The 15,570-nt window shown below is 40.4% G+C and overlaps 1 protein-coding gene across 1 annotated transcript in view; it reads right to left on the minus strand.

Annotated features, from left to right (window-relative positions):
* Positions 1-3,315: 3,315 nt before the first annotated feature.
* LOC127620604 (PI-PLC X domain-containing protein 3) overlaps positions 3,316-15,570 on the minus strand; it is a 33,776-nt gene continuing 21,521 nt past the window's right edge. The window contains exon 3 of the mRNA XM_052093771.1: positions 3,316-5,327. Within this exon, the coding sequence (XP_051949731.1) occupies positions 5,171-5,327 (157 nt within the window). The 3' untranslated portion in view covers positions 3,316-5,170. The remainder of the gene's footprint in view (positions 5,328-15,570) is intronic.

Consider the following 15,570-nt stretch of genomic DNA (forward strand, 5'->3'; position numbering starts at 1 on the left):
AATAATGCCAACAATTTAGAATGGGACTGGAAATTCATAGCACTCATTTTGTGAGAGCTAAGGAATAAACTATGCAGCTAGAAGTAAATATCACAGTCAAGCCTTGTAGCTGATGATTAGGAGAAACAATGAATTGTATAACACAGGATGGAACAAATCAAATCATCACATTAGGTAAGCGGCTTTGAATTGTGGTGCAAGCAGCCAAATATACTTAATATATTGAATTACTTTCATTAAAACATTTTTTAAGGGATAATGTATCATTCCTAAGGGGTTTATTTTGCAATAATTACTATCTGATAATAATCCAGCTTTTTGCACAACTTCTTACCAAATACATAAGTAAATGAACACGAAATACTGATTTAACCCTTGTGAAACATTCGGGACATTTTTGTCTTTTTAATTTTTGCCAAATGTGTGTATTTTTGGGGGCATTTTTGATACTTCAACCTCAGTACCTATAATACATCTATAATACACTTTGTACACAAAAATGTCCCCATTGATTTCATTCCAGAGCCCTCTCTTCAAGATTTAATTGTTTTTATTATTTTCCACCTGATGCGCCCTTTTTCTCATGTTTAGCATATGGAGCAACTACATGCTTTTTTCATATTTTTTGTTTGCTCTATTATAGAGCACTACAGGTCAATTATTATTGCCTCTTGAAGTGAAAAAAATATTCAGAGAAAAAAAAATATCTGAAAGAAAACAATTCAGAGAGAAAATAAAAACGTCTAGAGAAGAAAAAGAAAATGATATATAAAAAATGTTTTGCCCAAGGACATGGGCTCAGGAAAGCACTGACACCTAAAAAAATATTTTGACCTAGTGAAATTTTCCAACTGCAATTCAGGGCTTCTGGAATAAATTACAATAACACACATTAAAATTTTTTTATAAAACTTATCATACCAAAAATTTCAGGAAAATTAATTTTGTAACTTGAGACTAGCCTAAACAGATGGCAGACAGTGTCATGGCTGTTGACATTTTTGTTTTCTGTACTCTGTAAAAGAGCAATAATCACACCTGAGAAGCTCATGGATATTAAAGCAGGCCTGTTATCCTTATTAAACATAAACAGCTCTTACCTCTTTTAAAAGATTTCTATATATATAATGTTACTAGAACCTCCTCACAGTAAATTGAATCAACCATGATGCAAAGCACAGCACACTTAGCAGTCTGAATGTTAAAATACCAGACTCTCTCAGAGGGTGATGACACATCGAGATAAATAAGACTCCTATCCACAGAAAGACAAGAGCTGCACGAGTATTCAACAATAATTGTGGTTAATATATTAATAATATTATTGCAGTATTAATAATTAAATTAACATTGCTTTTAGCCAAATTAAAGGGAATATCAGTGTTTTGTTTTTTATTGTATTACCGTGCATGAAATGCTCTACTACCTGACAGATGAGAAATCACACTTGGCTCTGTGAAAGCCCCTAAACCCAGTAAACAAAAAGAAAAATACGGAGGCAGCCCATGCTTTTTAAGACAATCAGAAAACTACCCAATCAGAAACACTCTCTTCTGGTCAATAATTTATGCATGTTCAGGTTCGCTTACATCGGGTTTGCTGCCATGTCGCTGGAGGGCAGGGTTTTTGAAAAGGGCCATGTGGTTAAGTTTGCAAAATGTTTAAATCATATACATCAGCTTTATTCAGCATGGAAACATCTGCAGATACACCTCTTTGTTTAACCTCTATTTAAATGGTCAGTCATTTAATATGAATATAAAACAGAAACTATATTTTATATGGTGGAGAATAACAAATAAGAGTTATAGGGGTTTTATACTTTGTGTAAAAACAGCTGAAAAAACAGACACTCCTTCACAGCAGTTTAAAAATCAAATACAAAGACTAACAGCTTCAACTAATAGGCTCACAATCAGACTAGAATTCACATAGTGCTTGGAATAAGTGACAGAGATTTTTCACAGCTGCATAGTACCATTGTCAAAACAAGCCAAGCAGACCTCTGCCAGCAATGAATAGCTGTAATTGAGAAAACATATAATGAGGCCACGGACTCTGCTCTTTGCGTCACAGAGAGATAGAATTGGCAAACTGCAGATCTCTGCAAATGTTACTTTTTCTAACATTAAATATTCAAATTAGCTTCTCATCAGCATTTCAATAGAACACAACATCCATGGCTAATTTGATGGAGGATATCATATAAGACCTAGAGCAAATAATTCAGCTCATTTTATTTAACATCAGTGGTTATGATTGCAAACCCAATCCTTATAGGGATTGCCACTATTTATGGATCTGCCACTATTTATTCATGCTCAGGTTGTTCCAAACACACAACAGGATACATAAGGGGTAATGAAGAATTTGAAGAATCAAATTTCATTGTTCGTTGTATTATAAAAACATCCTCAGAACTCAAAAATGTCCCATCACAGCAAAAAGAGCATTTGTTGAAAGCAAGCTGCCAAATCTATTCATTCTATACTTCCTCAACAGTGTTATGTCACACTGTGGTAGAAATTTGGCATGTGCCCGCCTCCACAACAACACATCAATTGAACATCTAATTTACCAATCTTATCACTTTTGTAGCCTGCCCAGTAGAAGTGAGCAGCGAGATGGCAAGAAGAGAGCGGGTCAGTCAAGAGCAGAGGGCCAATCCTAACAGTGGGCGTTTACTGTCAAGTCTTAAAAGAGATTCAGCAACAAAACCGGAGTGTCTGAATGAGGGTCAGAATGAGGGTGGAAAATTATTGTGTTTTACAAATATATTTTTTGTGCAAAACATATGTTTTGTGTATTTTTTTGTTCATAAGTGAACCTTAAGAAACATTCAAATAATAAAAAAGTAATGTCACGACCCCTTTACAGAATGTTGCCAGAGCTGATTTCCATGCAATAGCTGTTGATAGCAACTCACTTTAAAGCTAGAAAATCTCCCAAATGTGTCATAAAAGCAGTCCATGCCACTTGTGACTCATATTCTTAGGCTTCTAAAAGTTTATGATCTCAATGTATGATAAGCAAACTGAAATTTACATTGTTATTCACTCTCAAATTAAATTATTAATTAACTCAAGTATACAGAGCCTAAATCAAATATGGCAACATGTCTATAACATCAGACCTAATTTGGTAAAATAACATACAGTACAGCATACACGCGTTGATCAAGGATTAGATTTGATTTGAAAGTGAGTCACTATCAAATGCTATTATATGGAAACCTGCAATTACAGCATTCTTATATATCCTTTTGTAAAACAGTTAAAGGATGGGCAAGGAGGAGGCGAGAACCGGCTTGTCAACATATATTGTATTTTAATGAGAAACTTAAACTCAAAAACACATAAACAAACACACATGACGGACATGCCCGTAATTCTCTCTCTCTCGAACAATCGTCACTGGCCGCCTTTATCCCTCGCGCCTCATCAGGCCGATTGGGGACCGGGCGCGCGATATTCCGACCCGGCCCCGCCCCCCTCCGCTCCACACCTTTCATGTTCATATAGGTTTGGAACAACATGAGGGTAAGTAAATAACAGATTTTTTTTAAGCTAAACAATTTGGACATGAATGGGGAATGATGCAATTTAGAGAGATATAAACAGTTGATCGCAGGTCACTGCCAAATCTGTATAAACAAAGTAACTATGTGGTGTATATGCAGTATTTACATTTATTGTACACCAGATTTGTCAGAAATGTTGGATTAGAACATTTAACTTAGAAAGTTTACATACAATTTATCAACCTTGACAACTACATGCAATTTCATACAGAACAAAGGCATGATTAATGCATTTATACTGAAGTTCATACTCAAGGCTGAAAGTGGGATTGTCATATTAATCAACTTGATTCCAACACTTGAATGAATAAATTAGGTTGAAAACTTTTTGACCCAAAATGTTGAGAGTGGATTTTCCAGTGCCCATGCTGTCTTGAGCACAATTCCACATAATATCTTATTGATTTAGCCTATTATTACAAACAATTCCTAAAATAAAAGACAAAGGGAGACAGCAGCAGTGAGGAAGAATCAGTCACATTGTTCAAAAAAATGAATATACTGATCAAATTAAATTATTTGGCAACTGGGTGATTAAAACATTAGCATGGCCATTTATCCAATTACTGTAGCTAATCAGAAAATGGCATCATAATTAGTCTGTTCACACCCATTAAGTTATATCCTTTGTTTGTTTGTTTGTTTGTTTGTTTGTTTGTTTGTTTGTTTGTTTGTTTGTTTATGCAAGTCATACACTATTAAGTGCTAGATTGTATAGCTCATTATTACCCCACTGGCACATATACTGATTTTTCTGCACTATATGTTTGGATTTAACTGGCCAGCAAACTTCAATGGCCACTCTTTAACAGTACATAGTCACAGCAGTGCAAATGCAATGAATACTGTTTGTTTTTTCATCAAGGATATAAAATAATCTCTTGGAGAATCATGGAAAAACTAAAGGACGACTATAAAATGTAGATGCAAAGCATCACTTATTAGTGTTGATAATGGCAATTTTGGGTTGTAATTACAAACATCTAGTAGTTCACATCTTCAACATTGTAAAACCAGACTGAGGCCCTGAAGGAAACCTCAACAAGTAGGTTTGAGAATGACAAATAGTAAGCAAAGTTACAATTCAACAGGTTTACAAGTATTTACAACTTGACAATCATACAAGTTACTAATACCACTAGAAATAGACCTACTATTGAGTCAGCATCACATTCACTGTACAAACAATATTTATTCCCCATGAAATTAGTTAATGTTATTGGTACTTTGATCAGTAGCGGAATTTAGAAACTTTTGCACATTTGAATCAATAGAATACAACAGATGGGAAGCAGAGAAACATGAGAAAATGCTAGGCACTTTTTGCCCAGAAAAAATGAAATCTCCATCTGTCTGATTTGGCCTTGTTCTCAGACAATACCTGAAATAACTCCACCTGACCAAGTCTGCTCTCTACTCATATCTCTTAACCTTATACAGTTTTTATTAGCCCTAAAAATGTCAGATATGAACAGAGATCTATGATCTGAAAAAAAAAAATAAGAAATAAGAATCAATAAGAATATATAAAAAATTAAGAGAAAGGGAGCATGTGTAGTTGCGCACAAGTGACTTGGGATATTTGGAGGTTCAGGTGGCATTCTCTTCCTCATCATCCAGGTAGTAGTTGAGGGTGATAACAGCACTGATAAATTCCCCCAGCTCCACAAAGTCAACCGTGATGATGTTAACGCCACTTTCGCCAGGTCGCTGTGAGCGGATCCACTGCATCATGCTAGGAAGGGCCCTGAGAGGACACACATATAGACTGATTCAATTGAACGGGTTTTGTTGCCATACTGAATGTCTAGGAGATTGTTGGTGCTCCACCTTGTCACTTCAGAAGACAGAGACTAACCTCTGTGAGGGCAAAACTGCAGCTGTGTCTCATTCCACTCTCTAGTCAACATGATCACATGTGAAGATGACATGTTGCTACCGAGTATACCAGTACCCTGACATCAACCAGTTCTGCAGAATTAATGCTATGCAAACATCATCTCCCATCAGACATTTTGCATCAATTCAAATGTGTTTACATTTCCCTGGTGTGACTGATAGCACATTGTGTGAGCAACATCAGAGATGTGGGTTCTGGTCCCATGGAAACCAGGAAGTAATCATGCTCACATAAACAATGGTGAGTGTGATTTGGATGTCGATTTTTTCCTCTAAGATTACATTTTTACTCCACTAAAGGTTAGGTTTAGGGCTGGGGTGTGGGTTAGGGCATATAGTTAATAATATATGCACATATCTGTTTTACATAATTTACAATAAAAAACAACTCGCTTTACAACAAATTTTTGGCACCACTCTGTGGACATTTAATTTGAAACTGGAGCTCACATGTGCCCATATGTTTAACAACATTTCCAGCTTTGGCCACTGGGAGCAGTGACTAAAATATCTGTAAGCACAGACCAATTTCAAAAGCAGTACTATCGACCTACTGCCGAATTTAAGGTAGTCTGGTCTAGTTCCCTATGAATAAAAAATGGGACACTAATGACTATATTACCTGTGACAGGTCATGTGAGGTCGCACTATAAATTATTGCTTGTATTTATCAACAACATTAAGTAAAACAGATGATGTACAGTGCATACATAATGGAATTCAGACATTAAAGAATTATAACAACACAAGTCACAAAACATTCTATATTAGTACCCGAGTAAATCAAACCTCATAGGTTCTCTTAGTCTTGTAACCAAATGTGCAACATGACGTCAAGACGTGATGAGAATCAATGAGGTTTGATGTTATCAATGTAGCTACCTTATTTGATTTAAGTGCGTTACTTTATTAACATGATTTGGTTTGAGTGAATAGCAACTTGTTCTGTGCATTCTGTGACTACATTTACTGTTTGTTTGTTTGTTTTTTTCCATTTTTGAGCTTGACCGATCAGAGTCAAACCCTGTGAAGACTTAAAGAAAATAATCATATGGGTTTGGAGCAACATAGGTGAGTACATAGAATTAAAATTTTTTGAGTGAACTATCCCTTGAAAATTTGCAAGATTGTTTCCCTTTTGTGCCCTAAAGGGATGAAAGAAAATTACAATTAGAATCCATTTTAAATAGAAAAAAAATAGGCTTTGTCTTAATGCACTTAATGTTATGTATACTTTGTCTTGTCTCACTGTTGCCCTTTGTTTGTCATTTTTGTCACTTTTGTAGCTCCATAGTCTCCTTGTTAGCTCTCGTGTTCTCTGTTCATTGTTTTCACCTGCCCTCGTTAGTTTGCCATTGGTTTCTGTTTATTGCCCTGTCATCTTGTTTGAGTTCTGTTTGTTCATTGGTTCCCGTTTTCCCATGTCCATGTATTTTAACCCGGTTGTTTTCACTCCCCTCGGTCAATCGTTGAATGTTGTTAGGCCTGGTATGTGTTCCCTGCCCGAGTTCTCAGTGTGATTTTCATCGTGTTTAAGTTTCCTGTTTTCCCATTGTGGGTTTTTTCCTTTGTGTTTATTTGTTTGTTTGTTTAATAAAGTAAGCTGCATTTAGATCCACTCTCCTCGTCTGCCTTCGCTGCCTCCATTCGTTACACTTAAACTAGCACTTGATTTCTGACAACTTGAAAGACTTACAAAGACATGACAACATTTCCTGAAAGTGAATATAGTTTTTATTGTGTATTCTGGGAATTTGAGTGAATGTTTCAGTGCACTCTAACAATTTTGACAAAGCAGCAGCCCTAGAAATGGCTGACTCCCTGGGCAGTGAATTTATTACTGAACCAGGGAGCAGATTAAGACACACCCTATGACTCGGGGGAGTCATCTCATGCTCTGCTGCTTACTCTGAGAATGATGCAATGGTTAGCAGGCTTTATCAGCTCATAAGACACCGCAACTGTCAAATTGCAATGCACTGGCTGATCCCCTACCATTTTACTCTCTGTACCCCCATCCCAACTCTCATCTATAATTAATCTGCCATCAGTGCAATAAATACTAAAATTTACAGCACATTGTACCAAACTTACATTGGTTTAGATCTTTATTAAATGGCTGATCAAACTTACAACCAACATGCACATTTTCCTTGCAAATAGGCAGGCCCCATTCCAGATCAAAATCACTAAGAACTTCAGAAAATAGTGGGGGTGCTCTGTATAAAGTGGAGATGTAATGTAATTAAAAAAAAATTATAACAACATAAAAACATGTTGTTTTTTTCACATAATCTGTCGCTGAAAATGACAGTAAAATGCAGATTAGGATTTATTTAGGAAAATTAGGAAAATGCAGATGTAAACCTGCAAATTAGGACATACATTGATGCAGCATTTTGTGTGTTCACAATTTACAGCATTAGTCTTACATATTCAATTGAGCAGGTGTGTGCGGGAGGAGGGATGCGCCGTAGTGGAGTTCTCTGTGCTGCCATCCGCCCCAAAGGCGCAGTTGTGGCCATCAGCCAGAGGACAAAGGAACCTGGCTCCATGTTGGCCTTTCCCTCTCTTTTTTAAAATGTTTTGTTAATTTGACATGATCACCTTTACGGTGTGTAGGAGCCAATTTTTTTTTTGTTTCCCTCCCCTTGTCCCCTCCCTCATGCAGGTAGATGGGGATGATCTACTGGTGGATGGGGCAGAAGGCACGCCCCTCCCCAGGGAAAGAGGGAAGGGGGAGGTGTACGTCATGCAGGGGGCTCCCCAGCCTGAGCGAACGAGGGAGGAATGTGGCTGACTCCCACCCTCATCCTGCCCTAAAGGGGAGGTAAACATGTAGCAATACGACACATGGGCTCACCAGCAGCACATGGAAGGGGCGCGGTGGTAGGTCCTGCCTCGAAGGGGAGGAGCTCTACATACATGCGGGCCAGGGGCAGAGAGGGCTCTGCCCAAGGGAGAGGCAGGTCTGCCAATGGAAGACCACACCGCGGAAAATACATCACAGGGGGTTACCTGAGTAATCGGTACCTGTGGAGCACCTATGCCAGTACAGGGCATATTAGTACCCGTAGTGGTCTAGCTGCGAACTTCTCCACCGATTTGGAGCCACAGGGCTAGAGAGGTAGGACATCTAGGATCCAAGACTTTGTGAACTCTACTCGGGGGAAAAGCACATGCATTCACCTCAGGGGAGGGGAAAGGGCACTATATGCCTATACACTATATATATACAAGTGATACACCCGGCCTGTTGTTCCATATTACCAAACTCTACCTGACAAAACACAGGATGAAACCAGCTCAACGGACATTGCCACACTCCTAGTAGAGTGTGCTTGTATTCCCAAAGGGGAGGGCACGGCCTGGGCTTGGTATGCCAGAGCGATGGAATCCACAATCCAGTGGCCAAGCCTCTGTTTGGAGACAGCTTTCCCTTTCTGCTGTCCGCCGAGGCATACAAAGAGCTGCTCAGAGTGTCTAAAGCTCTGCGTGCGATCCAAGTAGGTGTGCACAGCACGCACTGGACACAGCAACGACAGGGTTGGGTCTGCCTCATCCCGGGGTCATCACATGATCCCAGAAGGGAATCGTGGGAACCTTGGTGCATAGCCGGGCCGGGGTCTCAGGATCATGTGAGAATCTGCCGGACCGAACTCCAGGCAAGTGTCGCTGACAGAAAAAGCTTGAAGGTCCACAACCCTCTTGATGGAGGTGAGCGCAATCAGGAAGGCTGTCTTCAAGGAGAGGGCTTTCAGCTCGAATGACTCTAGCTGCTCAAAGGGGGCTCCCTGAAGGCCCAGGAGTAATGCAGAGATCCCATGAGGGGAAGAGGTGTGGCCTGGGAGGATTCAGCCTCCGGGCACCTCTAAAGAACCTGATGATCATGTCATGCTTCCCTAGGGACTTACCGCCCCCTGCGTCATGGTAATCCACTATAGCGGCTACATAAACAAGGGAAATATAAGGAAAGTACTGACCCGACTGTGCATCTCTAGGGGTCTTCGGCTCGGGAAGAACATCAATTCGTGAACAAGTGCCACATCAGGCCATAAAGCTGCCTCATAGTGGGAGCTCTGGCCTGAGAGATCGTATCTACCACTGCTGGTGGTAGGCCACTTAGGTCTTCCACGTCCTGTCCAAAGGCCAGATGTGGAGGTTCCAGAGGTCTGGGCGCCAGTGCCAGATTGTGTCCCATCCCTGAAAAAGAAGGTCCTTCCTCACGGGAATCTGCCAGGGAGGTGCTGTCATGAGGATCGTGTGGTCCGAGAACCAAGTCTGGGTGGGCCAATATGGGGCCAATATGGGTCTGTGCAAGTAGGCTCACTGGGGGAATGCATATTTGCTCAGCTCCCGGGGCCAGCTGTGTGCCAGCGCAACTGTACAGTGGGCAGTGGGAGGATTCCTGTGAAGCGAACAGATCTACATGTGTTTTGCCGAATCAACTCCAAATCAGCTGGACCACCTGGGGGTGGAGTCTCTACGCTGAGCATCGTCTGCCTTGACAGCATGTCTGCTGTAGCGTTGAGGCTGCCCGGGATGTGAGTGGCCCACAGCGACCTCAGCCACCGCTGACTCCAAAGGAGGAGATGGTGGAAAGTTGCGCCATGAGAGGAGAGCGTACGCTGCCTTGGTGATTTATGTACATTACTGTCGCTGTGTTGTCTGAACGGACCAACACATGCTTGCCCCGGATCAATGGCAATAGCCTTCATAGGGCAAGCAGTACAGTCAGCAACTATATACAGTTGATGTGCCAACTCAGTCGCAGTCCTGTCCAGGAACCAGCAGCTGTGTGCCCGTTGCACATGACGGGACAGCCCAACTTGGAGGCATCTGTGGTGACCACGATGCATCTGGACACCTGCTGATCTCCTGCCCGCAAAAACATGAGGTCTGTCCAAGGGCTGAATAAGTGGCGGCAGAGCAGCGTGATGGCTACACGATGTGTGCCACAGTGCCATGCCCATCTCGGGACTCGAGTCTGAATCCAGTGCTCAAGCGGTCTCATATTCATCAACCAGAGTGGCATGACCACCGCCGATGAAGCCATATGCCCCAGGAGCCTCTGAAAGTGTTTCAGTGGAACCGCTGTCATCCAGCAGTTCAGCATCAACTGTATGTGCTCGCTTGTGAGGCATGCTATCATTAAGGCAGGGTCTTACTCCATGCCAAGAAAAGAGATGCTCTAATCTGCCGAGAGCTTGCTCTTTTCCCAGTTGACACGAAGCCCTAGACGGCTGAGGTGCCTGAGCACCAGGTCCTTGTGCACAGCAACTTTTGAGAGTGTGCTAGAATCATCCAGTCAACCAGGTAGTTGAGTATAAGGATGCCCACTTCCTTTAAAGTGGCAAGAGCTGCCTCTGTGACTTTCGTGAAGACGCGAGGTACAGGGAGTGGCCGAAGGGGAGGACCTTGTACTGATACGCCCGGCCGTCAAAAGCAGATCATAGAAAGGGTCTGTGTCGATGACGAGATGTGAAAGCATGCATCCATCAGGTCTACCGCGAACCAATCTTGATGCCGCACACACGTCAAAATGAGTTTCTGCGTTAGCATGAACTGGAGTCTGTATAAGGCCCAGTTCAGAACTTGCAGGTCCAAGATTGGCCGCAACCCACAGCCTTTCTTTGGTATGCTGAATTAAGGGCTGTAGAACCCTTCCACCATCTCGGCTGGAGGGACAGGCTCTATCACTCCCTTGCGAAGCAGGGTCGAAATCTCCGCACGCAGGGTTGTGGCGTTCTCGCTCTGCACTGAATTGAAGTGGACACTGCTGAACCGGGGCAGGAGCCTGGCGAACTGAATCGCGTTGCCATGTCGGATGGTCCTGGCTAGCCATTGTGACTGGTTGGAAAGCGCTTGTCATGCGTCCAAGCTCCAGGCGAGGGGCACTAAAGGGACGATCGCATTTGACGTACCTGGAGGTGGGGCCTCACAGGGAGGGCCTTGGCAGCGAGTGCTTGGTGTCTGGTCACCGTGACAACTGCAGTCATGAACACCGATTATGTGACCAAAGGAGGTCTTTTTTGGACAATTTGGGTACCACAGCCCATTCAGGGTGCGGCAAACAAAAAAGACAAGGAAACAAAAGATTTTCCTCCCTGCCCTCCACCAGGGCATGGCGTGGCCTGGATACCAGCTCCGTGGTGGACGTCTCACTCCCTGGGTCGGTAGCTCCCTGAGCTAAATAATAAAATCATAATATAAATAATAAAAAATAAAATGAGCCATTGAACTGTTACTGAACTGAATGAAGCAAGCTGTCTTCTATAATGTCAGTGATAATATCAATTAAGTAACAATAGAATTTAACTGCATACTGTTAAATAACACCAGGCCTGCATATCAGGCATCACATTATGCTGTGCATATTGCATATGTTCACATTATGAGTTCCACACTGTTTATTGTACCATGCCTTCACAAAAAGAAGATTGAGACTCAAAGAGACAGAGCGGAGGGAGACTGCTAATGTGAGTTTCTTTACAAAGCTGAATTCAAAGCCTCTGTAAGCTATCAGGTGTATCAAATCAGGTGAAAATATTTAGGAAAGTATCTTTCACAATGCGTCTATGTAACCGGTCCTACTCGACCCGCTCCAAGCAGGATTCGAACCGGCGTCTTCGACATGGGAGGCGGGCACTAACTAGGAGGCAAAAGGTTACAGCCCTAGCGTCAGTTGCTAGTGAACCTCTTGAGGCAAGGTGAGTGAGGTTTACACATATTGCAAAAGCTATCACGTACCAACTGGCTCCTGTTACACTCACCCTCCTAAAACTCACACCCATCCGGGTCACGGCACCACTGTAACATATCCTACTGGACCCAATCCGAGGAGGCTAAAGGCTACAACACCTACCATCAATCGCTGGTACACCTTTTGAGGACAGGGGAGTGAGGTTTAAACATACCGGCGTGCTAACGAAGAGGCTAAAGGCTACAGGGGAAGGAGGTTTACACATACCACGCAGCTATCATGTACCTGCTGGCTCCCGTTACATTTATAGTATAGTTTATTTTTCACAGAATCATTTGCCATAGGAGGAAGTAGGATTTATAACTTTGTGTTTGAAAGTAAAGCATATTTTAAGTAAAACCAGGGGTTAAACTGGGGCTGTACAGTGCGGAAAGGTTTTCTGGCACCTCGGCACGGTGTTCTGGCACCTCTGATTCCAAAAGGAAAAAAACAAATCCAGTCAGTGACAAGTCAGAACCTGTTCCGCTACATTTACCTAGAGTGGCACTGTTTTGCCTTGCTCCGCTGCCCAGTGGGATGAAATGTGGGAAGAAACGTCAGATCAAAATATTACCCCCACCCCAGTACAATAATGGTAGTAGTATACAGCCTAATTATCAAAAAAATTACTTCAAAAAGTTTGTAAATCATTAGCTGTCACTGTTAAGGGGTGAAAATATTTGGAGGGTGCCATTTTTCTCAGTTTGATTCAATGCCCCTCAAAATATCTGTACACAGCCCTGCCAATAACAGCAACAAAATCAAGTGAGACAAAAATAAACAAAGAGAATTGATGCTTGTGGTGTCGTACATGCTGAGACTTCTGTACAAGCCTTCCAGCGACCACGGTGACTAACACTGGTGTCAGCTCTGCCCTTTAGCGAATGTTCCAGTTATACTAAGCAGAATTAATGTGCTGCTCAATTCCAAATACAAAGGGGGCTTCAGAAACATATTTGTATATAACATGAACATATCACAAGTTATGATGCATATGGCCAGGCTTAACTGTATGGACAATGGCAAAATATACATCATGCATGTGACAGGCAAAAAACAACAACAGTAGATCATCTACTGACAGATGCAGATGCCAAAGTATTCCATACAGGAAGTGGAGAGATACCCTCTCGGTCATTTGAATGAGCAGAATATTGGTTCACTCTAGAACAAATGGAGTGAATATGTGGTTTTGTCATGCAGAGCCATTTTAAAATCAGCTTTCTGCCAAGAGTTTCATGTTTCTATCCAAGCTTGACAAATTCTGATCAGTTAAACACAAGAGACCATTGAGCAATGGCTAATAAATATAATGAGATTAAATTGGGACTGTAAAATATCTGCCTGGTGCTGTTTTCCCAATAAGAGGATAACAGAGAGAGATCTAATGATTCAACATGTTCCCTTTGTTGATTTTGTAATAATAATGGAGAGCAATGTGCTATAGCCAGGTTTGGGGAGTAATGAAATACATTTAACGGGACTACATATTTAAAATACAAAATTAAATTAACTGTATTCCACTACAGTTACAATTTAAATCATTGGTATTTAGAATACAGTTACATTCAAAAAGTATTTTGATTACTGAAGAGATTACTTTGCATTTTATTGTCATTTGTTTCATTTAATATTTAGTCCTTTCAGATGGAAAACATTTATCCACATAAATTATGCGATCCAAAGTGCATTTTAACAGCGGTGAAACACTTTCTTATGATGTGTTACATTCATACATGCAGACAGAGAAGTAAGTTTGAATTAAGTTTGGAGCACAAGAAATAGAAATAAACCTTGTGTAAATTGTCAGCTTTATGCTAAGCTAAAATTTCTAGCCATTTTACATGCACTAAAGTCAAAACAAGTGAAAAAAAATCTACCTGTGCTGAAGAAGTAATTGAAAGTATTTAGAATGCATTACTGACCTTGAGTAATCTAACGGAATGTTACAAATGACATTTTACAGCATGTATTCTGTAATCTGTAGTGTAATACATTTCAAAAGTAACCCTCCCAACCCTGGCTGTAGGCTACCGTCCAAAACTAATACAAAGATGTAAACTCAAATAAAAACAAAAACTTTGCAAAAATGAGACAATTTGTTAAATAGTAAGCACTAAACTGAAACTATAAATATGAACTAAATCTCAAAATTGCGTGTTTTCAATCAATGTTGGAAAGACTAATTTAATTAAACTCTCAAGCCTGAGAGTAGTTATTCTGTATTCTGTCAAAAATAATCAACCAATTAGACAAGAAGTGGCTTCTAATTGACATGTAAAAATATAAAAATAGTTTAAAGTGTCATGGAACTCAAGCTTTTGTTTTAAAAACAACTTGCTTATGGCATCATTCTGTGGAAATTTCACCCGGAAAATAGAGCTCACATGTGCCAAAACTTACAGATTTAGCCACTTGGGGCAGTGTTTTGAATTTAATCAAACTTTCATATTTTACTGAATTCCAAAACTGCTGTTCTAAAAAAAAAAAAAAAAAATGCTTATTCTCTTCCAGGCTTTAGGACTACAAATTGCTCTTTGGTGAAACTAACTAAAAATAAACTTTTTTAACAATTAAAACTAGGAATCTTTTGGCAGATTTCAATTTTAACAAAAACTATTGACCGATACCGATATTTTGCCACTTACATTATTTTGCAAGCAGATCGCTGGAATTATGCTTTAAAAATATACAAATAGGTACAAAAGCTTTTTCTTTTTTTTTTTACTGTTCTCACAATAAACCATTCATTAAATAATTCATCATTCAGTTGAACAAGGATTGGATCTCTCATACAAACTAGATGCCTTTCAAAGAGAGGCACGATGAAAGATAAATAGAAGATAAAATTATTAAAAAAAAGAAAAACTAAATATGATAACATGATTATTGATATGAAAAAAGGTTATTTTGTATATCTAAAAAATGTTTGCACTTCTGTTTTTGCAGTTCAAAACAACAGAACTCAACAGAACAGTACAACATTTTACATGTTGTACTGTATATGATAGAACATACTATGCATTTGTTGGGCAATTACACGTAACCGTCAACCACAACATGGAAAAATAAAAAGTTTTAACCAAAGCAAAAAAACCTATTTAAATTCTGGATTATAGTGTAATAATGTATCATTTATAATGGTATCCAGACCACTAGTGGGCACCGCTTGCTCACACAGCGCTGACTGAAGCACTGAATGTAGACTATGGCTACATCCGAAAACTAGAATATGCTGCCATCGGTGGCTGAATACGGAGTTAGGAAGGGAACAAGGCATGTCTGAATCTAATGTGTGCATCAAATCCTGTCTACTGAGATACCTTCATCTGATCAATTTTTGAATGCC

This window comes from Xyrauchen texanus, chromosome 27 (assembly GCF_025860055.1).
Source record: "Xyrauchen texanus isolate HMW12.3.18 chromosome 27, RBS_HiC_50CHRs, whole genome shotgun sequence".
Lineage (NCBI taxonomy): Eukaryota > Metazoa > Chordata > Actinopteri > Cypriniformes > Catostomidae > Xyrauchen > Xyrauchen texanus.